The 27782-nt window shown below is 41.8% G+C and overlaps 1 protein-coding gene across 1 annotated transcript in view; it reads right to left on the bottom strand.

Moving 5' to 3' along the window:
* The window catches only part of LOC132379222 (S-adenosylmethionine synthase-like), a 35636-nt gene extending 8512 nt beyond the window's left edge, over window positions 1-27124 (bottom strand). The window contains exons 1-8 of the mRNA XM_059946929.1: window positions 27013-27124; window positions 18946-19023; window positions 18329-18451; window positions 15839-15951; window positions 8993-9136; window positions 8650-8868; window positions 3792-3974; window positions 987-1120 (exon numbers count right to left, since the gene is read on the bottom strand). Of these exons, the coding sequence (XP_059802912.1) occupies window positions 987-1120; window positions 3792-3974; window positions 8650-8868; window positions 8993-9136; window positions 15839-15951; window positions 18329-18451; window positions 18946-19023; window positions 27013-27106 (1088 nt within the window). The 5' untranslated portion in view covers window positions 27107-27124. The remainder of the gene's footprint in view (window positions 1-986; window positions 1121-3791; window positions 3975-8649; window positions 8869-8992; window positions 9137-15838; window positions 15952-18328; window positions 18452-18945; window positions 19024-27012) is intronic.
* Between the last annotated feature and the right edge of the window lie 658 nt (window positions 27125-27782).

Genomic DNA, 27782 nt, shown 5'->3' with positions numbered 1-27782 from the left:
AGCCATTCAATATGATCGTCTGATCTATGCTGGCTTCAGCTCCTCTTCTGTGCCAGTTCCCCACTTACCACAATTCCTTGATCTTTCAAATATTTATCTGTGTCTACCTCAAAAATATCTAATAAATCCACCATCCTCAGGAGCTGACACTACCCTCTGAGAGAAGATCAAAAGGAAAATGAAGATATTTCTTTCTGTTGTATGAAGCTAATCATCTGTCCCTTCTTTGTCCATTAGCATTCTCTTTTCATTAAAAGCAGCCCTATAATGTTCTAGGCTGGAAACAATATGTGACATTTTGCTGGATTTTATGCTCTGGGGAACTGCAGACAAACAATTGAGATTGTTTGTTTTACAGGGATTGCTGCTTAAAAATACTCTGGCCAGGAATAAAGACAGTTTCCCATTCCAGACAATTTATGTTTATTCATGATGTTAGAATCGCCCCAGGATTGTCCTAGTGTCTGCAGAAATTGACTAGTCTTCACTCTTTTGGGTAACAAAAGAGAAATGATGCTAGAAAAAGTCAAACCATAGAGAAAGCACCTTCTGGTCACTTGTCTGCATACTTCTAACAAAGGTTACTCAAATGAGCAAAAAATAATGAGCTTCATTCTTTGAACAGTTTTGCCTGCTAGTTATAAATGTGTGGAGATAGGACGGTGGGGGAATGAAAGTTGCTTGAATTTCGGGTAGTGGGAAGCCTCATGTTTAAACTCCTAGGAAAATCCTGAAGTGGAGTTGGAACTCCTTGTTTATCAGCTGATAGGGAAGATGGCACAGTATACTGGCATGCTCATCTTAAACTGGGCACAGGAACTGACAGGACTGGGAGCGAATGTACCACTTCTGCTATTTACCCCTTGCAAACAACCTGTCAGATGATGGCAATGTTTACACCATGAATGGTGTGTAAAGCTCAGACAAGCATGTGCCAATACCCCACTGCTGCAGTCCTACAACAAAATGCAACAAGTTCATTTTACCTGACAATCACACCAGGTCGAAGGTCAAAGTTCTTCATCACGATCTCCATCAGAGCTTTGTCACCCATCTGAGAAGTTCCATAGGAAAAGATGGAGATAGAGAGTGGTTCAGCAACACCAATGGCATAGGAAACCTGTGCGATACAACAGGAAGAGGCTTCAGTGGGTCCCCAGTTATACTATGGTTGAATGCATACCTTATGGATAAAGCAATGGTTGCCAGCTCAAAATCACTGCCACCCACAATCACATTCACTCATGCCTAGATTTATGCAGAGCTGGAAATAATTAAATACACCTACCCGAACACAATCGCTTAATTTTTGGCTCATAGAGTTACCATCGACAGCGACACATACAGAATAAAATTCACTCACAATCACACAAACAAAAGTAGCTGAGTTGGTGGAAGTCCTTGTGTAAGTCAGTCACCAACCAGTTTTGGGTTAGATGACTCGCCACTTTTGTTAGATCCAAGCATTCCCAACCCGATATCTCCATGGCAGCATCATCCACGGGAGGGCTTGGAAAAGGTCCACCTGTCTTCATCAGATCACAGACTGTGATATGGATGCATCCTAACAAAGGCAGCAGGCTCTTCACATATCATGTCAAATAGTTCAGACGCATAATTCTTTTTTGTATCATCAGGCGGGGACATCATTTGTAAATTGACACCAAGGTTATAAGCCATTGTATGGTCATTTATCTCAGAGATGGTTAATTATATTGATAATAAAATGAGATGATCTTTCTTTGGACTGAGATCGGAAGGTGTGAATCACCATGATCCCATTTCTTTATGCAGCCTGTTGGGGCTGACACCAACTACCATCCAGTCTTGGCAATGTAAGGTATTGTTCCAAAGGCAAGCAGGTCTAGAATGATTAGAGATCTGTCTCTGTTGCACTGCTGAGAGTGCACGCGCATGCACATGCACACACACACAGAGTCTACTTTATTAGGTATACCTGTACACCTGTTTGTTAATGCAAATATCTATTCTACCAATCACATAGCAGCAACTCAATGCATAGAAGCATACAGACATGGTCAAGTGGTTCAGTTGTTGTTCAGACCAAACATCAGAATGGGGTGAAAATTTAATCTAAGTGACTTTGCTGCGGAATGATTTTTGGTGCTAGGTGGGGTGGTTTGAGTATCTCAGAAACGACTGATCACTTGGGATTTTCATGCACAACAGTTTCTAAAGTTTACAGAAAATGATGTCAAAAAACAAAATAAAAATCTAGTGATTGGCAGTTCTGTGTGTGGAAACGTCTCGTTATGAGAGGGATCAGAAGAGAATGGTCAGACTGCTTCGGTCTGACAGGCAGGCAATAATAACAATAAGAACCATGCATTATTTCTGCAGAAGAGCCTCTATAAACACACAACCTGTCAAACTCTGAAGTAGACGGGCTACAGCAGCGGAAGATCAGGAACATACACTCAGAGGCTACTAAGTGTTGATACACATACGCACACACACAAGCACACACACACACACACACACACACACTTTGGTCCTGTTAAATGGCCCTTCATTGTGGATGAATGATAAAATCTGTGAGGAATTGATCAAAATGAAATGGGATCAGTTTGGGATTAGTGTTAATGTGCGTTGGATGGTTGGTGTGGACTCAGCCTGTTTTATGCTGTAGATTTTCTTTTGATCTAGTATAATCTTTATCCTCTTTAGTCACAGTGAGAGCATGCAAACTCCATAAAGATAGATCCAGATGTTGGATAGAAATCTTTCGCTGTGAGGCAACAGCACTGTTTCTTGCATCACCCTGATCTCGAGCCGCTGATCTCACTGGGTGAACTGTACGCTGTGAGGATTGCGTTTGCCTTGTTTCCAATTTTAAAAATCTCTTGGCACCTTTCACCTTGACCTTGGAATTTGACTGTGCCAATATTCTTTTGTTTGTCACAAAGTTGATAACAAGTAAATTTGTTGCATATTGTGGACGTCACATGGAAAATAAACCACTTAATAGACCCACCTCAGTTAGGTTTCTTAAATTCAGTAGCTATACTGAATTATAAATGGATCTTAATGATTCAGAATTCTGTTGATCAGCAGAAAGTGTTACACACTTTTGTAACTGCATTTCACTCACTGCGAGGGGTGGTGAGATGTGGTGAAGCTGGCTCAGCTTACCTGGACACAATCATCTCCCGACCTGAAGCCCACTGGGCCCCTGTTTACTACACTGCCTTCTGCATTTCCTTTAACCTCATGAGCCAATTGCGCGCTGAGCTTCTGCTAATCGTGTAGCATGGCCATGTCACCCATGTCCCATTCAGAATAACCCACATGCTTTGAGGCTGGTCAGATGCAGAGAGCTTCTAAGTTGGGTCTCAAAAGAGTTCATTAGCAGGGAGTTATTTACACAGCTTGGAATACTGCGATTAAGCTGGGCTGTAAATCAGAAAGCAGAGAAATGGGCCAGGTATGATTGCTTGATTTGGAGCTGACATTGAATCAATGTGCCACTTGTCCTTCTCCTGAGCTGTAAGGATCCTACAATTCTGTCCCACTTTATAGTTAGTGTGAAGCAGTGTTGTTCAAACGAGCCTAAATGTCTTTCCTAAAATAAGCACTGGTCTAGAAATGGCTGTATTGTTATTAATGCATGGATGCTTACCACAGTGGTGATGCATTATTGCACTGGTTAAATGGAAGCTTTAATCCATTTCAGTAAAACTGGAGAGTTCTGCCATTAAAGGGCAGTCACTATAGAGCACAGGGAAACCCGAAGCGTCTGACGTGAAACCTCGAAGCAACGAAGCCCTCACCTGCACCAGGACACGTTTGCACAGGCCAGCTTTTACCAGGGACTTGGCTACCCAACGAGCTGCATAAGCAGCAGATCGATCAACCTTAGTGTAGTCCTTGCCTGAGAAGGCTCCACCGCCGTGGGCTCCCCATCCCCCGTATGTGTCCACAATGATCTTCCGGCCAGTGACTCCGGCATCACCCTAAACAAACCAAGCACAAGATACAGAGCATAGGATGTGAGTGCAGATTTTCGTAAAGAACACTTGGAGAAACTTACACTCCCTATCTGTTTGTTATTGGATAACATACTGATCAGGCCTAACTCTAGTTTATATAAGACCCACCTTGAGTTTATTCTGCCGTACAGCTCAGATCCAGGCCATTCGGTGCATCATCTGTGTTGACCTTTCCCCCCCACCTACATGATTTCCATTTGCACACATTATGTTCATAGCATTCTATATTTGCCTAATTGTGTTTCTCTACCCCCACCTCCTCTGGCTATGTATTTCAGACATCAAATACCTTCTGTGTAAACAGTTTACCCTTCTAATCCCCTTTCAAGTTCTTCTCTCTCACCTTAAACACATGCCCTCTTGTTTGTGATACCCCTACCAAGGGAAGAATAATGAAATTCTGCCCTATCCATGGCTTTCATTACTTTATATAGTAATTAGGTCACTCCGCAGTTTCCTTTGCTCCAGAGAAAACAAGCCTAGCTTATCCAGTCTCTCCCCATTACTAAGTCCTTAAATCCAGTCAACTTCCTGGTAAATCTCCTTTGCACTCTCTCTCGAGCACAACCACATCCCTCCTCTAGTATGGTGACCAGGTCTGCACACTTTACTCCACGTGTTATGTAACCAGTGTTCTGAAAAGTTGCCACATTATTTCTGCCACAGCCTGTAAGGAGCTTGCACATTCTGCTCGTGACAGAATGGGTTTCCGCTGGGTGCTCTGGCTTCTTTCTGCAGTCCAAAGGCACATTGGTTGGCAGGTTAATTAGTCATTCTCAACTGTCCTCTGATTAGGCTAGGACTAAATTGGGGGACTAAGCTCAAAGAGCTGGAAGGGCCAATTCTGCGCTCTATCTCAGTAAATAAATAAATAAAATGTCCTGATCTTTTTATCCTACGCCTTTACCTAAAGAGGCAAGCAAGCCATATGCCTTCTTCACCACTCTATTGTCCTGTGTAATTACTTTCGCTGAACTATTGACCTGAATGCCAAGCTGGTTCTGTTCATTAATATTCCTTACAAATGTTTACTGTGTGTCCTACTCCAATTTGACTTCCAAAAATACATCACTTCACCCTTATTGGGATTGTATTCTGTCCAGCTTTCCATTTGATCTATGTACATCCTGCTTTTGCTTCAGACTTCCCTCACTATCCACCACTGGCCAACTTTTGTATCATCCACAAACTTACTAATGATATCTCTCCTCCTGCATTCACATCCAAGTCATTGATATGCAACAAAAAAAAACAAGGGTTCCTGCACTGATCCCTGTGGTACAGCACGAATTACAGACTTCAAATCAGGAAAGTGACCTTCCACTATCACGCTCTGCTTTCTATTTACAGGTCAATTGTAGACCCAATTATCCAAACAGCTGCTATGTAGGTTGACAGTGTTGTTAAGAAGGCATATGGTGGGTTGGCATTCATCAACTGTGGGATTGAGTTCAAGAACCCTGAGGTAATGTTATGGCTATAAAAGACCTTGGTCGGACCCCACTTGGAGTATTGTGTTCAGTCCCGGTCACCTCACTACAGGAAGGATGTGGATACTATAGAGAGAGTACAGAGGAGATTTACAAGGATGTTGCCTGGATCGGAGAGCATGCCTTATGAGAATAGGTTGAGTGAAGTTGGCCCTGAGCTGATAGGGGTGTATTAGATGATGAGAGGCATTGATCATGTAGATAGCCAGAGGCTTTTTCCCAGGGCTGAAATGGCTAACATGAGGGGACATAGTTTTAAGGCGCTTGGAAGTAGGTACAAGGGGGATGTCAGAGGTAAGTTTCTCACACAGAGAGTGGTGGGTGTGTGGAAGGCACTGCCAGCAAAGGTGGTGGAGGTGGATACAATAGGGTCTTTTAAGAGACTCTTAGCTAGGTACATGGAGGTCAAAAAACAGAGGGCTTTGTGGTAGGGAAATTCTAGGCAGTTTCTAGTGTAGGTTCCATGGACAGCACAACACTGTGGGCCGTAGAGCCTGTAATGGGCTGGAGATTTTTATGTTTCTATGTTTCTACCCAGTTCTCCTAGGGTTCCATGTGCCTGAACACCGTGCAGAATCTTGTTATATGTCTTTCTAAACCACATAAACAAGGCCTACTGCCTTGCTGTCATCCTTAGTTACTTCCTCAAAAATAAATCAAATTGTTGAGATAGGATTGCCTTTACATAAAACAATGTGATTAAGGCCCCTGTCTTACCAAATGTACATTAAAATTTAGAATTTTCTCTAATAATTTCTCTGTCATCAACATTAAGGCTCACTGTTTTGTAGTTACTTGGCTTATCCCTGGTGCTTTCCTTAAATAAAGGAAAATATTAACTATCCTTCATTTTACTGGTATCTCACCTGCGACAAATGAAGGTGCGAATCTGTCAGGATCTGTCATTTCCTCTCTTGCTTCCCATGACAATGTGGGGATTTATCAAAATTGCTAATGAGTTTAGGATCAGTACTGATGCCAACAGGGTCTCAGTTCTAATGCTCCTTCGACACAACTGACCACAACATTCTCCTAGATGACCTTGATAACTGGGTTGGCCTCTTTGATAGTGCCCTTAATTGGTTTCGCTTGTATATCTGAGAGAAAATTTTTTGTCTCGTCTTGGAGACCAATTTTCTAAGAGATACAATGTACCTTCGGGGAAGCTATCTAAGTCCCCTACTCCTCTCCTTACACCTGCTCCTCTTAGGACACATCATTAAAGAACATAAACTTGATTTCTTCAGTTAGGCAGAAGACACACAATCTCAGTTGTGCCTGCCTCAGGACTTGAACCACCAGGTTACTGCTCCTCAACCATCAAGCTCTTGAACAAAAGGGGAAAACTACACTCATTTAAGGATTCTGTTATATTGTTATTTCATGCTCATTATTTATTGCTATTTATTTATATCTGTTTTCACACAATTTGTTTACAGCTAACAGTTCCTGTTCTATAGATTTGCTAAGTATGCCTGCAGGAAGAAGAATCTCAGGGTCGTATGTGGTGACATGTATGTACTCTGATAATAAATTTCACTTTGAACTTTGATAACACCCTATCTTCTCTGATGTCTGGTATGGCTGCAATAAATAAATAGATGAGGAATAATTTCCTAAAACTAAATGAAAATAAAACAAGGTTGGTCCTAAAGCCAAGAGAGGTGAACTTCTTGATAAACTTGGGAACTTGGCTCCTCATGTAAAATCAGAAGTAACTACCCTGGGTGTTACCCTTGATTCATACTTAAATTTTAAATTCTACGTGTATAAAAACCAGAGCAGCATTCTACACTAAAGAAATTGTGCAAAGGTATGTCCGGTTCTGTCATGTAAAGATGCTGATAAACTAATTCACGACCTTTATATCGAATGGACTAGAGATTACTGCAATGCATGTTTTGCTGGCCTTCCAAAGCCATATATTGACAAATTTCAACTCACTCAGAAAGCTGCTGCTAGATTTTTAACTAAAACCAGGATATGAAGACATATCACTTCCATCATAACTACTCTGCATTGGCTTCCTGTATCTTTTAGAACGGATTTTAAAATTCTCTTACTTGTTTTTAAACCTTTCTCTGGTTTAGGACCAGAGTACATCACAGAATCGCTTTTGTTTTATAATCCTGCTCGAGCTCTTGGGTCTTCTTCTGCCGGTCTCTTAAATTTAAACAATCTCCTTTTAAAGATAATTGGCAGGTCAGCTTTTTGAACTATGCTCCTGAACTGTGGAATTCAATACCAAAACTATAAGACTCAGTTGACACGTTTACATACCTACTCAAAACCAGTTTATTTAACCTATTTATTTGTCTTTTATTTTCATGTTTGCATTTTATCCAATTGTAAAGCACTTTGAAGTACATCATTTGCATGAAAAGTGCTCATTAAATTTATTATTATGAATATTATTACTATTATTAACTCTTATGTCTCTAACACCTAACATCTAAAACCTTGCCCTTCTGGCTGCTGACCTGCTCCATATTATAAGCGTAGCTTATAATAGGAGCATAGTTTTGAGATGTGAGGTCACCGAATTATTATTCCATCTCTGCTTCCTTGATAACTACAGGTGAAACTATTTACTTTGGACCTCACCCACCCTTGGCTCTGCAAATAGATTACTCCTGGTGTGCCTAAGGGGAACCCTTCTTTCCTAGGCTGCTGTCTAGCGCCTGATGCAGTGACATTTCTAATGAAAGAGCAAGCCGAACGGAATGACTGGCTGGAACGGGAAATTGATGCGAAACAGCTGTGACTGTCACATGATCAGAGAATATTGCCTACTGCACCAGGATGTCACTAGCTTTCATCAGAACAGACACCGTTTAATCGGTTAACCTCAAAGGCCGAGAGTTCAATGACTGGATTGTATGGTGCTGAGGTAGCCCTTACATTGATCCCATTCCTTCCTTCTTTCCTCATGATGTCATGATTGTATCTGTTTCCAGCTTAATGTTACTGAATCTGGCAATAGATTCCAGATTTCAACGACTCCCTGTGCAAAATATTTCTGACAGTTCCTCTGTGGGTCTTTTGCTATCTGTCCACCAAGGCTCCAAGCAGTTCCTTCTCACCTGCTCTACCCAAATTGCATTTGACTTATCTTCCCTCAGCTACTGTAGGGTTCTTATGCCACTGACCTGTGGTCCTCCGATCACGAACCGCCCGCTGGGCTGGAGGTGATAGATGGTGTCATCATCCAGGTACTTGCTGGGCACCACAAAATTAATAACTTTCTCCTTCAGGGCATCGCGCATTTCCTCCAGCCCGATGTCTTCGTCATGCTGCACAGAGATGACGATGGTGTGCACGCGAGTAGGGATGACCATCCCGTTCACCTGGCTGTACTGCACCGTCACCTGCAAGGGAATCATGCCCGCCATGTTAGTCCTGCACCTGGCTCGGCTCCTTCTAACACCGAGTTAACCGCAAACCCGCCAATCTTGTCTGCTGCCTTCAGCAATGGGGTAAAGTATAACACACCTGGGTTTTGGAGTCAGGCCGGAGCCAGGGCAGCACGTTGTTACGCCGCAGCTCGGCCATGCGGGAATTGAGCTGGTGTGCGAGGATAATCGTCAGCGGCATGCACTCTTCCGTCTCGTCCGTGGCATAACCAAACATCAGGCCCTGAGTAAGGGATACAGGCACACTTAGAGAACAGAAGAAGGTCTGCTTCATCTTCTAGCAATGGTTTTACTGTATGGAGCCCAGTCAGGTCAAGGAGGCCGAGATGAAAATTAACCTTTAACTGAATGATAGTTAAGTCTGGAGGGGCACAATTTTCAGACAACGTGTCACTGAGTTATTATAATGAACATATAACACAGAAACAGGTGGTGTAATGACATACAGCATGCCATTTACACATACACTATAACCCCTAGTGAATTATGTCAATACCAAAGAATGCTTAATCAAACAATATATTTACAATATTACTCACATATTACTGAAATATTAAATACACAACACTCCTCCACACTTAGCTATAAGCTTCAACTCAATATAGAATGCATCTCTACTCAAATATGCAACATATTGCTCTCTAGTCATCTGTATGGAAAGGTCATGTGCAGGCAGAATCGAGGTGGTGGTGTCCAGGCCCCAGAGCAGACCAAGGTGACAGAACTTAATGTTTGGACGATGATTTAAGCACCGTGCTGAATCAGAAAGGTTGTATACAGGTAGAAACTAGGTGGCAGGGCCTGGGCCCCAGTGTGTATTGAAATGACTGAACCCGATGCTTGGACTATTTAGGCACCGGGACCAATTGAAAAGCTCAGGTTGCCGGGGCCCGAGGTGAAGGATGGGTCGGTTTAGCTTGCTACACTTCGACTTTTACTCAGCTCTACTCTGAACTATGGGTGGCGGACTCTCTTTGTCATCCTCAGTTCAGAATGTTATTTGCTTGCGATTATTGTTTGCATTATTTTTTTTTAATTTTCTCTGCACATTGGGGTGTTTGACAGTCTTCCTTTTTTATGAGTTCTTCTGGATTTCTATGTTTTGTGGTTGCCTGTTAGGAGACGAATGTCAAGTTTGTATACTGTATACATACAATGATATGTATACATTATACATATATGGAGAATTTCTTACTCATGTGGGATACCATCTTTCCTGAAAGGGGCGAGGAATCACTCTGTTTGGCTGGTGAGACATGTGGCTGTGAAACAATCTCAAGTTCCAGGGCCTCCTCTTTGGGACTGTCAGTGATAGCCACCTTACTTCTCTAGCAATTGACTCTGCTCTTTTCAACTGATTGATATATCATCTCCAGATGACTTCAGACGCGATCTGCATTGTGTAGGAGATTGGGTCCAGTTCTGTCCTTAAATCTTTCCAAGTATCCACTTTTTGATAACGTTTTGATCACTGCTTGTCCAGGAGCAAAACATTGAATCTCCTTGTTTGAGGAGATCTCAATTTGTCTCAGTAGTTTGTCCTGTATAGTCCTTCTGAGATTGGGTTTCAGGAAATCTAAGCATAAGCGCAAGGGACAACCCAGGATATCCAAGGAGGAAATTGGCGAGCTTTTGATTCAGTGTCAGTGCAGAGTGCTCTGCTGCTATTGTTCTTTAGACTCTGGATAAAACTTTCTGCCAAGCTATTTGTAGCTGGGTGATACGATACAAATGTAATATGTCTTATTCCATTCATTTTCAGCAATAACTGAAACTGTTTTGCAACTAACTGTGGTCTATTGTCACTAACTGTTCTAGAGCACCAGTCCTTGAGATGAGGCTTCTGAACACATCATCAGTGTGCAAGGCTGTAGTGGAGGCTATTGGTAACTTCTGGCCACTTTCTAACTACATCCATTACTACTGAAAAACTTGTGTCAATGAATGGTCCAGCAAAATCCACATGAATCTCCTGCCAGGGCAAAGCAGGCCATTCCTAGGGATGGATAGGTGCTGCTCCTGGCATCTTCTGGACATGTTGGCATCCCAAACAGTGTGTGGCAAGCTGCTTGATGTGCTAATCTATCCCAGGCCACCATACAAAACTTAGAGCTAATACTTTCGTTTTGCTCACATTCAGATGACTGCATATAGCTCCTCTGGCACCTTAGCTCTCGAGTTGGATGGTACAATACCTCTCAATCCCTTTTGATTTGCATTAGGGCAAATATGTTATGAGGAGTGTCCTCTTTTGTAAATTTTTCAGGTATCTCATTTTCCAAGAGTAAACAGGGCAATCCATCAGCATTTCCATGATTAGCTCCTCTTGAATTTGATCCTGTAATTGTGTCTTCCAAGAAATAGAGCCCATCCCTTCATTTGTACTGCTGCTGTTCGTGGAACACCCTTCTGCTGCTAACATATCACACATCCATACCAGCTTCCAAGGTTTAGCTGCTCTAATTCCACCGAGTATGGATAGCTGGCATAGCTCCTTTAAGTATTCAGGATTGTCCCACTAATAAGCAATCATGTTTTGGGCACCAAGGATTGAGCATTTGAGGATCACCTGAACTGAGGTTTGGTGCCCAATTGGAAGCCTACTTGTGATTTTGTCTATGTTTGTTTCAAGCTCAATTTCTTGATTCAGTTTGAAACTGTGTCTCAGTCCTAGTCTCAGCATTTGGGTCCAAGCTATTCTCATCAAGTACTCTTGTCACATCTGTGGATTGAAAATGGACACCAGTGGTTTTTGATCAGTATTGATGGTAAACTATCTCCCATACAAGTACTGGTTGAAACATTTTACATCCCAAAGTACACTTGTGGCCTCTCTGCCATTCTGTGCATAATTTTTCTCTGCAGTGGTAAGGAAATGTGATGCAATAGCTATGAGGCATCAAGTCCATTACTCATACTTATGATGTGACTGTACCTATACCATAAAGCAAGGCATCACGGGCAAACTTCCCTGGATGATGTGGATCATTGTGTGCGAGTACAGTTTTTACTATCGTCATTTCCTTTGTCTTTTGGAAAGCCACCTCACATTGCTCTGCCCATTGCCATTCCTTCCTGATCTGTAGTAATGAGGTCAATGGGGTGGAGCACAGCAGGCAGGTTTGCAGGAACCTGTTATAGTTATCGACACATCCTAAAAAGGATGACAACTGTGACTCCTTCTTGGGCCTTGGGAGGTCCACCACTGCTTGAATTTTCTGAGCACGCTTCTTTAAAACTTGTGCGTCAATGGTGTGATGACAGTAAGTGGTGATTAGTTTAAAGAATTCACAATTGTTGCATTGTGTTCTGAGCCCATTACCTTCTAATAATTTGTCTTGAGATTTTGGAGATGTTCCTTGTTATCCTTACTGCAAACAATGATGTCATCCAGGTAACACTGATGTCATCCTGGGAAGCATTGCAGCACGCGGTCCATAGCTTTCTGCCAGAATGCAGTTTCAGATACTACTTCTAACTTACTTCTAAATAGTGATTAAAGCCCTCTGAGTGTTTATGGTGAGAAACACTTTGGACTCCTCTTCCATCTCCATCTGTAGATAGACTTCAGCTAAATCCACTTTGCTGAAGTGCTTCCTTCCAGAAAGGTTTGTCAAGATATACTCTGTCCTGCTCCTTTCATAATTTGCTTTCAGTTGACTACGTTGTAGGGGATGTGGCATGCAAATAGTGGATGGATCTCCAATCCAGTTGTTAGCCAGTCATGGCCCACAATGCTTGTCCTCCTGTTTTTACCATATACAAGCCCAATGTGGCTTGTTGGATTTTGTATTTCATTGTTATGAAAGTCATTCCCACAGAAGTAATTATTTTCTCCAGTGTAAGTTCTTAGTTGGATAACTGCAGGCCCCAGTTCAGTATCTTTGAAATGCTGTTCAAACTCATTTTATGTAATTACTGAAACAACCAAGCCAGTGTCCAATTCCACATTCATTAATTAACCATTCACTTCTGGTGTAAGCTATATTGCTTGATCCTTGTCAGTTTTCACACAGTAGATCTTAAGACTACCTAGTCCTGTCTTACATCATTATCAGAATTTTCATCAATGGCATGCAGACTAGTGCTCTTTTTGAAACTGTAACTTAGCATTTTATCTTTTTGTCATCCTTGTGTAGTCCACTTATTTTTGTCTGCCTGATGTGCTTTTTGTATGTCAGCTACTATGCTGCATTTTCTGCAAGTTTTGCCTTTAAACCTGAATCCGTCTGGTGTATGTGAGCCCTTCCACAATTGTAACACAATTTGTTTGGTCAGGCAGGTTTCTGTTTAGACATTACAATTTTGTTCATGATCACTTTTATTCCTGACTGCAACTCAATTGTGCCTCCGGCTGCTGTTTCTTTTAATATGGCGATTTCAACTGCTCTTTCAAATGTGAGCTATACTTCAGTTAGGGGCCTTTTCTGAAAGCTTTGTTATAAGATTCCATTAAGTAGTCGATCTCTCAATGCATCATTTAGCCCATCACTGAACTGACAATGCTCAGACAATTTTTTTCAATTCAGCCAGATAAGCTGAAATAGACTCCCTTTCCTTTTGATTCCATTTACGAAACTTAACACTTCCTGCAATCAACAATGCTTTTGGTTTGAAATGTTCTTGTGTTAAATTCAGGATATCAGCAAAGCTCATTTCTGCTGGTTTGATTGGAACAGTCAAGCTTCTAAGCAAATTGTATTCTCGTCCATCTATTAAACTCAGTACCATTGGCACTCACTTTTCATTAGCTGTTTCATTTGCTTCAACACACTGCTCAATTCATTCAGCATGCATCAGCCAGTTATCTATTGTGTAATCAGACATGTGTATCTTTACAATGTAGCCAGCCATTTCTACTTGACTTATTTATGATTATTATCTCCCTTTACTCAGTGTTTATGAACCTGTGAATTGTGTCTGTTTTCTGCCTTTTATCAAGCTCTGCCATCTGTTTCTCTTCCTCCCTCCTCCACCCCGAAGAAATATGTGCTGCACATTTTAGGAAAAAAATCGAACATCTTTGTTCCCTTGTGAAGAAAAAAAATCCTGCTGTGCTTCACAGGTAGATAGTCTTTTTGGGTTCATTTTAAAACTTCTCCATTACCAGCGTTATGTTTTGTAACTCCAGCAACTATTCAAAAGAAAAATATGGGAACCTTAGGGATACTTGTGTATTTAATTTTACTTCAGTGAGGCACTCGCATCTGATGTGGTGGTGTACTTCATAACATAACCCATAAGGAATTATGTAAACAAAAAAGAATGCTTAATCAAACAATACAGTATATTCACAATATTACTCAAGTATTACTGACATCTTAAATACACAACAATTTAAGGACCTGGTCCTTAATAACTTTACTCTAGTCATGAATTCCAACCTACCACCCTATTATCCAACATGTTGGTCCAGCTGTTAATGGCTGAGGGACTGCTCAGTGTTGCCTATTTGTGTTGTTTAGGGTCCCAAATCAGTCAGTATGTAAAGTTCTGCATTCCTCACAGCCCGAGGGGCAGTAAAAAGGATGTCCTGTTCCCTGTCTAGAAGAGGGCCAACTCCAATCTCCTTCCTGCTCGTGGTTGCATTACTGATCTCCATAGGCCCAATTCTCTCTCATAAGTGCTATGGGGACACATGATGAAGTGCAAAGCTTACTTTTGCAAGTGGTCAGAGCTGTCTAGGGAGGGGGAACTGTGTTCTTTGATGGATGTCAGAAACTTGCTTACAGAGACTGGTGCTAGAAGTGGCCACAAGCTCTCGGCTTGGCAATGTTTAGGTATTGCCTTCCAAAAGTGAAGATCATCATCCACATGTGGCCATTGATTCTTCAACAGCTGCTACTTTGTAAAAAAAAAAGTTATCAACGCCAGTCACTATGAGGGTATGGAAATCCACTTGCACACAGAGAGTCATAGAATGAGAATCAGAATTTGGTCTTATTATGATTGGCTTAACCTGAGGTGGAATTTGTGGAATTGCGTTGTGGCAGCAGTACAATGCGAAGACATCATTCAGCACAGAAAAAGGTCTCTTGGCCCAACTGATTCATGCTTATCTAAGCTAGTCCAATTTGCCCAAGTTTGACTCGTATCCCTTGAAACATTTCCTATCCATGTATCTGCTCAAATATCCTTTAAATGCTGCTAATGTACTTTGTTTAACCATTTCCTCTGGCAGCTTGTTCCGCTACTCACAACCCTCTGTGTTTACAGGTGCCCTCCAAGTACCTATTAAATCTTTTCCCTCTCATCATAAACTTGTGTGCTCTAGTTCTTGATTCCCCAACCCTGCTTAAAAAAAAAAGTTGGCATGCATTCACTTTGTCCCTCATGATTTTGTACATTTTATGGCTGATGTATACTGAATGAATTGAGCAGTGTTTTAAAGCAAAAGAAACAGCCAATGAAAAGTGAGTGCCAGTAGCACTGGGTATAATAGATGGACAAGTGTCAGTGGCACTGGGTATGACAGATGGATAAGAAAGTGGTTTTCTTAGAAGTTTGACTGCTCCAACCAAACCAGCTGAAATGAGCTTTGCTGTTATTGTGAATATTTTTCTACGAAATCGTCCCTCAGACTGATCATTCCAAGGATTCCAAGGAATAGAAGTCCCAGCCTGCCCAATCTCTCTCTGTATCCCATTGTCTTGAATCCTGGCAACAACTTTGTAACATTGAGAGCTTACTGACACTTTTCCTGTAGCAGGATGAGCATAACACTCCAAATGCAGCCTCGTCAACATCTTGTACATGTGCAGGTTAGCATGGAGTCAGTCACTGGTACTAGGAGCTGTTGGTGTCTGCTGAGTGAGGACTGTTGTCAGTAAGTTTGTTAACTGGAGATACTTTAGTAGAAATTGCCCCCTAATTTGTACAGATGTGAGAGACAGTGACCATTAAGTGGTGTTGGCTGTTAACTCACCTGGTCTCCAGCACCAATGTCTTCCTCGTGTCTGTCTAGATGGACTCCCTGTGCAATATCTGGAGACTGCTGCTCCAATGCAACCAGCACGTTACATGTCTTGTAGTCAAAACCTGTACACAGGCAAACATGACCACACTGTTACAATGCAGAGAGAGGAACTTGAATTCATGTCCTTTTCATGCTGCTGCTTTGCAATTTGCAGCAACAATAATTACCCTGCTGAGGTAGCACAGTAATTGAAACCTCCTCATAGCCTGTCATTTTCTACTTGAAAATTACCTTGCCTGTAACAACCCAAGACAAGCAAGAGCTACAACAAGATGCTGGAGAAACTCAGCAAGTCAGACAGCATCTGTGTGGCCAGATAAACAGTTGATGCTTCGGATTGACACTGATCATTTGGCCTTGCTGAGTTCCTTGGCCTTCTTGTTTGTTGCTCCAGATTCCTGCTTCTGCAGAATCTTGGGTCTCGATATTTTTACAAACTTTAAGTTCAAAGAAGGAAATAGAGCTTCAATGAGTTCTTCTCCAGTTTGATCTATTGATGGTGAGTAAACTGACACCACTGCTCACTGAGTCATGGATGAATTTTGGTTTTGCGTAGGAGCACCGTTGAGCTCCTGGCTGTATACACTACTGACTTCTAACAGCGAGCAACAGGAGGAATCACTTGGGCAAGTTACTGATGTCAGTGATTTAGACAGGGAGTGGAATCCGTGGTCACTGAGGAAGGAGAGTGCTGTGATGAGCTGGTGGGTGGTTTTTGCAGGAGTTCATGAGTAGAATCACACAGCTTAGAAACAGGCAGTGCCTTAGGAACTGCTTCTTCTCCCATGCCACCCCGTCATCAGATTTCTGAATGGACCACCCCATGAACTACCTCACTATTTTTGCTCTTTTTGCACTACTTACTCAATTTTTTAAATATATATATTTTGTACTGTAATTTACAGTATTTTTATGTGCTGCGCAGTACTGCTGACCCGCTTGGTGGCACAACAATATCAGCGTCGGACTCCGGAGCGAAGGTTCCCGAGTTTGAATCCAAGTTGGGTGGAGCGTCGAGCTAGCAGCTCAGCCTCATAAAAACAAGAATAGCTTGTAACGAAACACCGTCATGACGGTGCCCCGATAACTCCACCGCCGAGTTAAGGACTATTCCTCTTCTACAGTACTGCTGCCACAAAGCAACAAATTTCACAGCATATGTCGGTGATGATATACCTGGTTCCGATTCATTCAACTCATCACGTCTATGCTGATCCACATTATTCCCATTTTCTAGCACTTGGCCCACGGCCTTCAACGCCTGGGTGCTCCAGATGCTTCCAAATGGATGGCTCGGTAGTGTAGTGGTTCGTGCAATGCTTTACAGTGCCAGCAATTACTGATTGCGGTTCAAATCCCACTGCTGTCTACATTCCGGCCATGACTATGTGGGTTCCCTCTGGGTGCTCCAATTTCCTTCCATATTCCAAAGACGTATGGCTAGGGTTAGGATTACTGAACTGTGGGCATGCTGTGTTGAAGCCAAAAGCAATGCAACGCTTGCAGGCTGCCACTAGCGCATACTGTAATCGGATTGTGTGGGTGGTTGATGCAAAAGACACGTCTCACTGCATGTTCCCATCTGCTGTACATGTGACAAATCTTTATCTTTATAAATGCTGTTACTCTGCTTCTATCACTCCCTCAGGTAGTATAATACAGGAAATCGCCATTCTCTGGGTGAGAAAGATTCCCCTCAAATCCTGTCTAAATCTCCTAGCACTTACTCTATGAAAATTAGTTTTATCTACCTCTGATATGGGGAAAATCCCCTGCAGTCTAACCTACACCCCTCATCAATTTATGCACTTCAATTAGGAACCCTTTTAACGCCCTCTGCCTTAGGGAAATCAGACTCGTTCTCTGTGGTCTGCCCTCACAACTGAAACATTTTGTCTCAGACAACAGAGCAGAGACAGCCATTAGTGTCGGGGTCCTGCTGATACCTGTAAGCGAGGACTGGTGTCAGTTAATTTGATAGTTGGAGATTGTGTTCGAAAAAAATCCGCCCCACCCCCTTGGTTTGAACAGGCCACAATATTTGTGCTGGATCATGAGATCACTTCTGGGAAAAAGGTGCTGGGGACAGCAGATGTTCCCCTGAACGAGGAGAGTCATGTGAGCAGCAGAGAGGTTGGGAGGGAATCGGAGGGAAAGCACCGACAGCACAAAATCAATAAGAGCACAGGTCTGGACTTGCGTGTGATTCCTCACGAGGCTGAATATCACTGCCTAGGTTCACACAAAAGACAGCCAACATTTTGCATATGTCCAGAGAATTGTTCCCAGCTGATCCAGCAAACTGAAGCAACACCTGGAATTTTCACAGAGCTTGGTAATTGAACAAAATCAATTATACATTGTATGGGAATTTCAAAAGACTTTAAAATAATGCTTTATTCCCCATTTTATAAAATGACTGGATGAGTTTTCACTGACCTTTAGAACAGTTATCGTATCCGATGTACTGGATTGTATTCCTCACCACTCTCTGGTAATCAACTATCGCGCGAGAGGTGATCTCACCACATAACAGCACCATTCCAGTCTTGCAGACCGTCTCTGGGGAAACAAGGCAGAAATGCCTTTGAGCTTGGAGGTTGATATGGTGTCATTTTACCTTGTTTCAGTTGACAGGCAAAGTGCAAACTCCTGGGACAGAGAATGCTTCGACGTGGGTGTCCAGTGTCAGCATCAAGCAGAGCTGGTCAGGATAGAGGCATCAGTGACTCCTAAAACAGTGAGGAATACATTCTTACCAATCACTGAGGAAAGAGGTTCACCCTGAATGCCTCACAGGACTTCTGAGGGACTATTTCTGTTTTTTTTTCCTGAAAACATTTTCTCAGTGATTGCTCTACTGGTGCCTTCAGAATTCCATAGACTTTATCACGCCATTTTCTCAATTTCAGAAAAAAGTATATTTGTTTGATAGGGCTAAGTTTCAATAAAAGGGCATCTCACCAATTAGAAATTATCCAATCCTTCCTCATTGAAATAGCCAAGGATTTGAAAGCACACACTGTACTAGACACATAGGGGTGTGGACCACTCACCACACGCAACCTTGGCATCGGGGTCCTGCTGTAAGTGGGCATCGAGCACGGCATCACTGATCTGGTCACAGATTTTGTCTGAAAGAGAGGAGGAGAGGGCTCAGACACCAGCAGTTATCAGTAGCATTGGAAGGAGCAAGAAGCTTAGCAGTTAGCGTATCACAGTGCAGAGCCGGCTGTGACATTGGGGTTCGATTCCCACTGCTGTCGGTAAGGAGTTCGTACGTTCTCCCCATGACCATGTGGGTTTCCTCCCACAGTCCAAAGAGGAAGGTTAGGATTAATGTGCTGTGGACGAACTATGATAGTACTGGAAGCACGGTGACAATTTAGGCTTCCCAGGAAAAATCCTCATTGATTTGATTTGACACAAGTGACATATTTCACTGTGTGTTTCGATGTACATGTGACAAATAGAGCTAATTTTCATTCCCAGCACACTGCTGGGATCAACATCCCAACCCATAGATGTACCGATTTATAAGACCTTAAGACATTTGAATGGAATTAGGCTGTTTAGCCCGTTAAGTCTGTTCCAACATTTGATCATGTCTGATCCTTTTCCCTCTCAAACCCATTCCTCTGCCTTCTCCCCATAACTTTTCAGGCTGTGACTTTTCAAGAATCTATCCGATACACTCCATGAACTGGCCTCCACAGCCACATCAACAAATTCCACAGTTTACTATCCTCTGGTTAAAGAAATCACTTCTCAGCTTCATTATAAATGGATGTCCCTCTATTCTGAGGCTGTGACCTCTGGTTCTAGACCACCTCACTATAGGAACCATCCTCTCGCATTCTCTCTATCTAAACCATTCAATATTGCATAGGTTTCATTGAGGTGTGTATGTGTATGTGTGTGTGTAATCGTTTTAATTCTGTTCCACTATAGAGAGATCAGGAGCAGATAACCATGGGCAGCTTTCTTTGAATCTTTGTAGGACAGAGAATAATCTGTGTCCACAGGAATGTACACAGCTTCTAGGAAAAATCAAGCTTCAGAAAAGTAGTCTGACTTGACTCCTTACAACAGGGTGACATAGGATCAGGAGATGTAGAATCCTCGTGGATAGAGTTAAGAAACTGCAAGGGTGAAAAAAATTCCCTGATAGGGATTATGTACATGCCCCGAATAGGATGGAGGATATAAATTTCAACAAGAAATAGAAAAGGCATGTAATAAACGTAATGTTATGATAATCATGGAACATTTCAATATGCAGGTATGCTGGGAAAATCATATTGATGCTAGTTCCAAAGTGAGGGAATTTGTAGAATGCCATTGAGGTGGCTTATTAGAGGAGCTTGTAGTTAGCTCACTAGGGGAAAGACCATTCTGGATTCGGTGTTGTGTAATGAACCAGATTTGATTAAAGAGCTTAAGGTAAAGGAACCTTTGGAAGACAGTGATCATAATACAATATGATCAGTTTTAGAGGGAGAAGCTGAAGCTGAAGCTGAAGTATCAGTATTGCAGTGGAGTAAAGGGAATTACAGAGGTATGAGAAGAGCTGGCCCAAGTTGATTGGAAGGGGTCTCTGGAAGGGATGACAGCAGTGCAAGAATGGTAAGAGTTTCTGCAAACAATTTGGAAGGCGCAGGATAGATACATCACACAGATGAAGTAATCTAAAAGTTACGATGAGGCAACCATGTCTGACAAGGGAAGTCAAAGCCAACATAAAAGCCAAACAGAAGGCATATAATAGAGCAGGAATTAGTGGGAAGCTAGAAGATTGAGGACCTTTTAAAAACCAATAGAAGACAACTAAAAAAGCATAAGGAGAGAAAAGAAGAAATAAGAAGGTAAGCTAGCCAAAAATCTCAGAGCATACCAAAAGTTTTGTCAGATATGTAAAGAGTAAAAGAGAGGCCTGAGTGGATATTGGACCACTGGAAAATGACATTGGAGAGGTAGCAATAGGGGACAGAGAAATGGTGCATGAACTTAATAAGTATTTTGCCTCAGTCTTCACTGTGGAAAACAATAGCAGTATAGAAGTGAGTGTAGTTGCTCTTACAAAAGAGGAAGTGCCTGGGAAGCTGAAAGGTCTGAAGATTGGCAGGTCACCAGCACCAGATGGACTACACCCCATAGTTCTGGCTGAAGAGATTGGGGAGGCATTAGTAATGATCTTTCAAGAATCACTAGATTCTAGAATGGTCCCAGAGAACTGGAAAATTGCAAATGTCCCTCCACTCTTTAAGAAGGGAGGGTGGCAGAAGAAATTATAGCCTTGTTAGATATTAAGGATGAGGTTTTGGGGTACTTGGAGGCATGTGATAAATTAGGCCGAAGTCAGCATGGTTTCCTATTGGGGAAATCTTGTCTAACAAATCTATTGGAATTCATTGGTGAAACAACAGATATGATAGACAAAGGAGGGTCAGTGGATGTTGTTTACTTGGATTTTCAAAAGGCTTTTGACAAGGTGCCACACATGAGGCCACTAAGCAAGATAAGAACCCATGGTATTAAAGGAAAGATACTAGAATGGATAGAGCATTAGCAGGATTGGCAGGAGGCAAAGAGTGGGAATAAAGAGAGCCTTTTCTGATTGGCTGCCAGTGACCAGTGATGTTCCATAGGGGATAGTGTTGAGACCACTTCTTTTTATATTATATGTCAATGATTTGTTTAACAGAAGTGGCAAAGCATTTCCCACCGGTGATGGGTTCAGGTCAGAGTTCTACAAGGCCTTCCGAGATGTCCTTCACTGACTTTGCTGAAAATGGTTCGGGATACCTTTAAAAACAAGAGGCTCCCACCCTCTCTCAGTGAAGCAAATATCTGTGTTTTATTAAAAAAAGATAAAGACAAAACAGACCCTGGAAGCTGTAGGCCCATTGCACTACTAAATTATGATCTGAAAATAATTACAGAAGTGTTAGCGAATCGGCTCGGTAAGCATATGGTAAATATCATTCACCCGGACCAAATGGAATTTATTCCGGGCAGGTACTCCTTTTGTAATGTCCGCAAAATTCTCGATATTTTGTATGCCAATTATGGGAAAGATGATAGAGCTGCTATACTGTCTCTAAATGCCCACAAGGCATTCGATATGATAGAGTAGCCCTATCTAATTGCAACACTCAAGAAATTTGGATTTGGCGACACTTTTATAGAATGGGTTAAAATGTTATATCCAAAATCCTCCATTTTCACAAATGGGGATAAATCTAATCCATTCTCCCTGCACTGTGGTGTTCGCAAGGGGACCCATTGTCCCCCCTGCTGTCCAACATAGAGCTGGAGCCCCTGGCAATTGGCATTAGGGGCCACACACACATTAAAAGTATTAAGTTGGGCAATATTGAGACCTGTGTGACCCTGTACACAGACGACCTCCTTATTTGTCTAGACGACCCAGCGATCTCTCTTCCCATCCTACTAGAATATATAAATTCCTTTGGGAGCATTTCTGGCTATAAATACCATAAATTGGGGAAAGAGCGAATTCATGCCCTTAGTGGATCAATTTACTGAAGACTTCCCGAAAGATTTGCCTTTTAGAGTAGAGAAGGGCTGTTTCACCTATTTGGGGATTAAACTGACTAAGAACCCAAAGCATCTTTTCAAATTTAACCTAACAGAATCCTTAGAAAAACTCAGAACAAATATCGAGTCCTGGAGGATGCTGCCCGTATCCATGATCGGATGGGTAAATGCAATCAAAATGGTGACCCTAACCAGGTTTCTATATCTTTTTCAAAACCTGCCTATATACTTAAATGCATCCTTTTTTAAGAAACTTGATTCTATCATATTGCCCTTTGTATGGGGATATAAATCGCACAGGATATCTGAGGCTCACCTACACAACCCTCTTAAGAAGGTTTGTCTGCCAATTTTTAAACATGACTATTGGGCAGCGAACTCCAGGGCTCTTACACACTGGAAACGTGGAGGTGCTGAGACCGAAGAAAAACCTTCATGGCTACAGCTGGAAGCCTCTGCTGTTAAATATTCCTCACTTCCTGCTCTTCTGCTTTCCACTTATGCCTCAACAGATAAACTAATCCAACAAAACTTTACCTTAAAGAATTCTTTACCAATATCAAACCAGATAAATGTGACTCACCAAATTCCCAGTGTTTTCACACATGCTCCCATTTGTCAAAATCACTCATTTAAGCCTGGCCAATTAGATGGTGCGTTTGTAGTCTGGAGAGAGCGGGGTATCAAAACTTTCTTAGATCTGTACATCGATGGCCAATTTGCATCATTCACACAATTAAGCACAAAGTTTAACCTTCCAAATTCACGTTTTTTTCGCTATCTTCAAGTTAGACACTACATTAACAAAAAGTGCCCACACTTCGAGCCTATTTCCACCACCCATCCCTTTCTTAAAAACTTCTTGCTCCCTCCAGACTCCAAACAGTTAATATCAAAATTTGTGAATTGCTTTACTTCTTCGGTTTCTACAGATTTTACTAGGGAAGCCTGGACTGGGGACTTGAACTCAGAGATACCAGCGGGACTTTGGGAGGAGGCAATGTCCTGGGTTCACTGCTGTTCTATTGATTCCCGCTACAGGTTAATCCAGTACAAGGTGATGCATAGATTGCATTAATCAAAAACAAACTGAATCGCAGATTCCCATCTGTGTCTCCTGATTGCGACAGGTTCCGCTCTGCTGAGTGCTCACTAGCACATCTTTTCTGGCTTTGCCCTACATTATACAACTTTTGGACTGCAATTTCTGAGTGGCTCTCAAAAGCCTATTCTAGAGACATTCAGCCCAATTACGACCTCGCCATCTTTGGATGTTCTGCAGTGACTCTTGATTTGCCACATGACATGCAGATTGCTCTGCATCTAGGAATGGTGGTGGCTAAGAAACTTATTCTTCTGACCTGGAAGTCTACTACCCCACCTACTTTTGCACACTGGCTCAAGGAGGTGTTGTCTATTATACAAATGGAAAGACTGCGTCTGCACAAAACCAATACACAGAATATATTTGAGAGAATATGGGCACCTTTCTTGGCTCAGTGTCATATTACCTCACACATATAGTGACCTGGACCTGTCTAATCTCATGAGTGGGTGTAGTGCCTAACCGGATTCCTCTATTCATTTTATTTTACATTGCTTCCGTGATACCACTATTGTGTCAATTTTTTTCTGAAAGTCTGTTTATGTTATCTTGTAAATTGTCAGGCTTTGTTTTTGTTTTTGATTTGTTCTGTCTGTGCTCCATCTGGAGCTGCATCTCCTTTGTATTGTTTTGTACATCTTCAGTATGTTTTGTCTTTGTAAAACTGAAAATTGTACATAAAGTATTCAAAAAAAAAGGATGGCAAATGCAATGTTACCATTTACTCTGAGAGGACTAGTATATAAAGACAAGGATATAATGCTGAGGTTTTATAAGGCTTTGGTTGAACCATACTTGGAGTATTGTGAACAGATTTGGGCCTCTTATTGAAGAACAGATATGCTGGCATTGGAGAGGGTCCGGAGGAGGTTCACAAGCGTGAATCCAGGAATGAAAGAGTTAACATACAGGGAGCGTTTGATGGCTGAGCTTGAACTCACTGGGGTTTTAAAGAATGGGGGGAGGGAGGTTCTCATTGAAAGCTATTGTATGTTGAAAGGCTCAGATAGTGTGGATGTGGAGAGGATGTTTCCTATAGTGGGGTGTCTTGGTCCAAAGGGCGCAGCTTCAGAATAGAGGGATGTTCATTTAGAACAGAGATGAGAAGGAATTTCTTTTGCCAGACAGTGGTGAATTTATGGATTTCAGTGCCATAGAGAGCTGTGGAGACCTAGTCATTGAGTATATTTAAAGCAGATGTCGAAAGATTCTTGGTTAGTCAGGGTGTCAAATGTTACAGGGTTGAGAAGGATAATAAACCAGCTATGATGGAATGGCAGAGCAAGTCGATGGGCTGAATGGCTTAATTCTGCTCCTATGTCTTATGGTCATATGGACTCATTGCCAGCTGTCAGCCAACTCAAGGTCTGCCCACTGGCCCAGTGTTTGGTGGTGCCACATTGACCTAGTGTCACCGTCACTCAGGAACTACAGAGGCATTTTTTGAAAGTGGTGAAGAGACTGTGAAACAAGCAGAGCACCCCTATTAATAGACAGCAACATTCCTGGAACTGACAGATCTCATTTCAGAACTCTACATGACAGAAACAGAGCAAGCTTCAAGCAGAACTTCAGCAAGAACAAAAAAAAAACTACCCAGAGGGAAGTTTTAACTTTTATGGAGTACGCGGAGTGCATTGAATTTCTCTCAGAGTGCTGAGTTACCAGAGTTCCTGCTTTTGGGTCAAGTCTTCTCTACATTTCCTTACAATATGCCCTATAGATTTAGATATATCTGCCTTGAGGGAAAATTTACCATCTGCCTATCTACACTGCACATAGCTTTATACACTTTGTCCTCTCCAAGGAAAACCAAACCCATTGAATCCAACCTCTTCACATACCGAAATGTTCCATTCTAGGTAGTGTCCCGGTGAATGGTGTTTGCAGCCTGGAGGAGTATGTAGATCAACTTTGAAGCAAGAGTACATATCATTCTGTGCTTACCCAAACATTTAGAAGGACCATGCTTAATCATTTATCTTCATCAAATCTCCTGAACAATTCCTATTTCCTGATTCCCTTAGTGTCCTGTCATCAATCATTATCAGGAATAAAGATTAGCTTTATTTGTCACATATACATTGAAACATACAGTAAAATGCTTCATTTGCATCAACAACCAACATTTAGTAACCTTAATCCCTACAGTTTTGGAATGTGGGAGGAAACCGGAGCACCCAGAGGAACTCTCTGCGGTCATGGGGAGAACGTACAAACTCCTTGCAAACAGCAACAGGAGTTGAACTTCTGTACACACATTGATAGAAGTGAGACTATTTCTGCAGATGAGACCTCTCCAAAGCCCTGGGAAAGTGCAGAGAAAGACTTCCTTTTTCCAACCCTTTTGCTTTAAAACACAACTTACCATCCCTCTTCTTAATCGCTTGTCACATCTGCAGTATTAGCTTTGTGTCTTATGTCACAGTACCAGAATCACTCGTCACACATGTGTATATCAGTTTCTGTGCATTTAAAGAAAATTCTGCTTTTTACTTTTTCAGCAATATGAATAATTTCACATTTCCCCACAGTATCACTTTTCTTCCCATTTTTGGCTTTGTAACAGCTGGGCACCTAGATACAATAATGTTCTTGATGTAAATTGTGAAATACTCAGAACACAGAACTGTCCCTGTGGTTTCCCATCAGGAAAATCCTGATCTATTTATTGCTAGACTCTCTGCCCTTCTACTAATGTACATTGATACATCAGTTTTTCTTTGGAATGTTAACAAAAGCAGTTATATTGCATCTACTATCTCCCCTCTAACAGCATCCTCGCAAACTTCCATTTTTGTCAATCATAACTTTCATGATTTTCTGAATATTTTTGTATTACAGGCTTCATAATGGCTTACAACGCTGCCCTGGTCAGCTGATTTCAATCTAACTGGCTTGTTGGAAAGGTGGACTGCAGTGAGAAGACATCGCTGACTTCCAGAAATATTCAAATATCAAAAACTATTTAAATACTCAGAAATACATTTAAATATCCAAAGCTATTTAAATATTCAAAAACTATTTAAATAAAGCTCAATAATGAAAATTATTAAAGATTTAAAGAATAAGAAAAAGACACTTAAAAACTATTGAAATCTTTCAACCAAATATAATTAATTCAGTACTTTTGTCCCTTGCATCTATTCCTCTCCATTGATCTGAAAGAGAAATTGTTGGTCTAACACAGAGTAGATTCGAAGGTAGATAGATTATCCAACATTGGGAAATTGCCACTGCTTCATCTGAAGGCAAGAGTGACCAGCAAGCTTTGACTTCAGTCCCTCCACACACAAATGGGGGAAGCCTGATTTCTAGATAGAAACGTGGCAAACTCTGCACAGAGCTTGTCCATCTAAATCTTGTCCTTGGACTACAACATTACCGTGATGTTCTGTGGATGTCACATTAATTGCTCTCAGATAAAGATGTGCAACTTCTGACAACTCTTACTTACCAGGATGCCCCTCGCCCACTGACTCCGAAGTGAACATGAAAGTCCCTTCATCATGTGGAATATTGTTATGAATACCATTCATCGGGCAACTCATCTTAAAGGTTAGAAAATGTTACTCTTGTTCTAATTTCAAGGTGATCGCTTTACTGCAGTTGCCTTCAGTCAGAAGGTGGGGAAAAGAAGGTCCCCTGAATCCAGTGATCTAGCTGGATAAGCGCCTGCTCCTGCTATATAAGGCACAGTTAATGTAATCAACATCATGCCAGTTCCTTAGGGGAGAACAGAGGATGGAACAGTTTCACACCAAGGCAATCAATTACTGTAACTTGCAGAGGAAGTACACTGTGTTTATTAACTATAATATTACACTCTCAACTACAATTCTTCATAAGCTCCACATGCTTCATAACTTTTGCTAATTGTTTTTGATATTTCAGCCCCCCTTCTAATTTGCTTTTGGAAAGTCCTGCCTGAGGGCTGGTCTCTGATTGATGGAAACAGAGGGGTGGGTGGAAGGGGAGATTTTTTTCAGTTAAGCAGAGTCGTGAGATGATGCAATGTATAAATACTGATTGTGTAAAATGTGTTTGAACTGCACCTATCTCTTTCCACATGGCTTTTCAGTGGCATTTCAATATGTATTCGGTAGTACAGAAAAGAATGTCACAGGGAGCTCTTATTGTTAAAAACTTTGACAGAAACGCACGCACATTCTCCACAAAACTTTGAGTTCACTGCCATTATTTTCCAGAGTAGTCCACCTGTTGCAT

This window comes from Hypanus sabinus, chromosome 21 (assembly GCF_030144855.1).
Source record: "Hypanus sabinus isolate sHypSab1 chromosome 21, sHypSab1.hap1, whole genome shotgun sequence".
NCBI classification, from domain to species: Eukaryota; Metazoa; Chordata; class Chondrichthyes; order Myliobatiformes; family Dasyatidae; genus Hypanus; species Hypanus sabinus.
The sequence above is the reverse complement of the archived record's forward strand: the minus strand, read 5'-3'. Positions and strand labels throughout refer to the sequence as shown.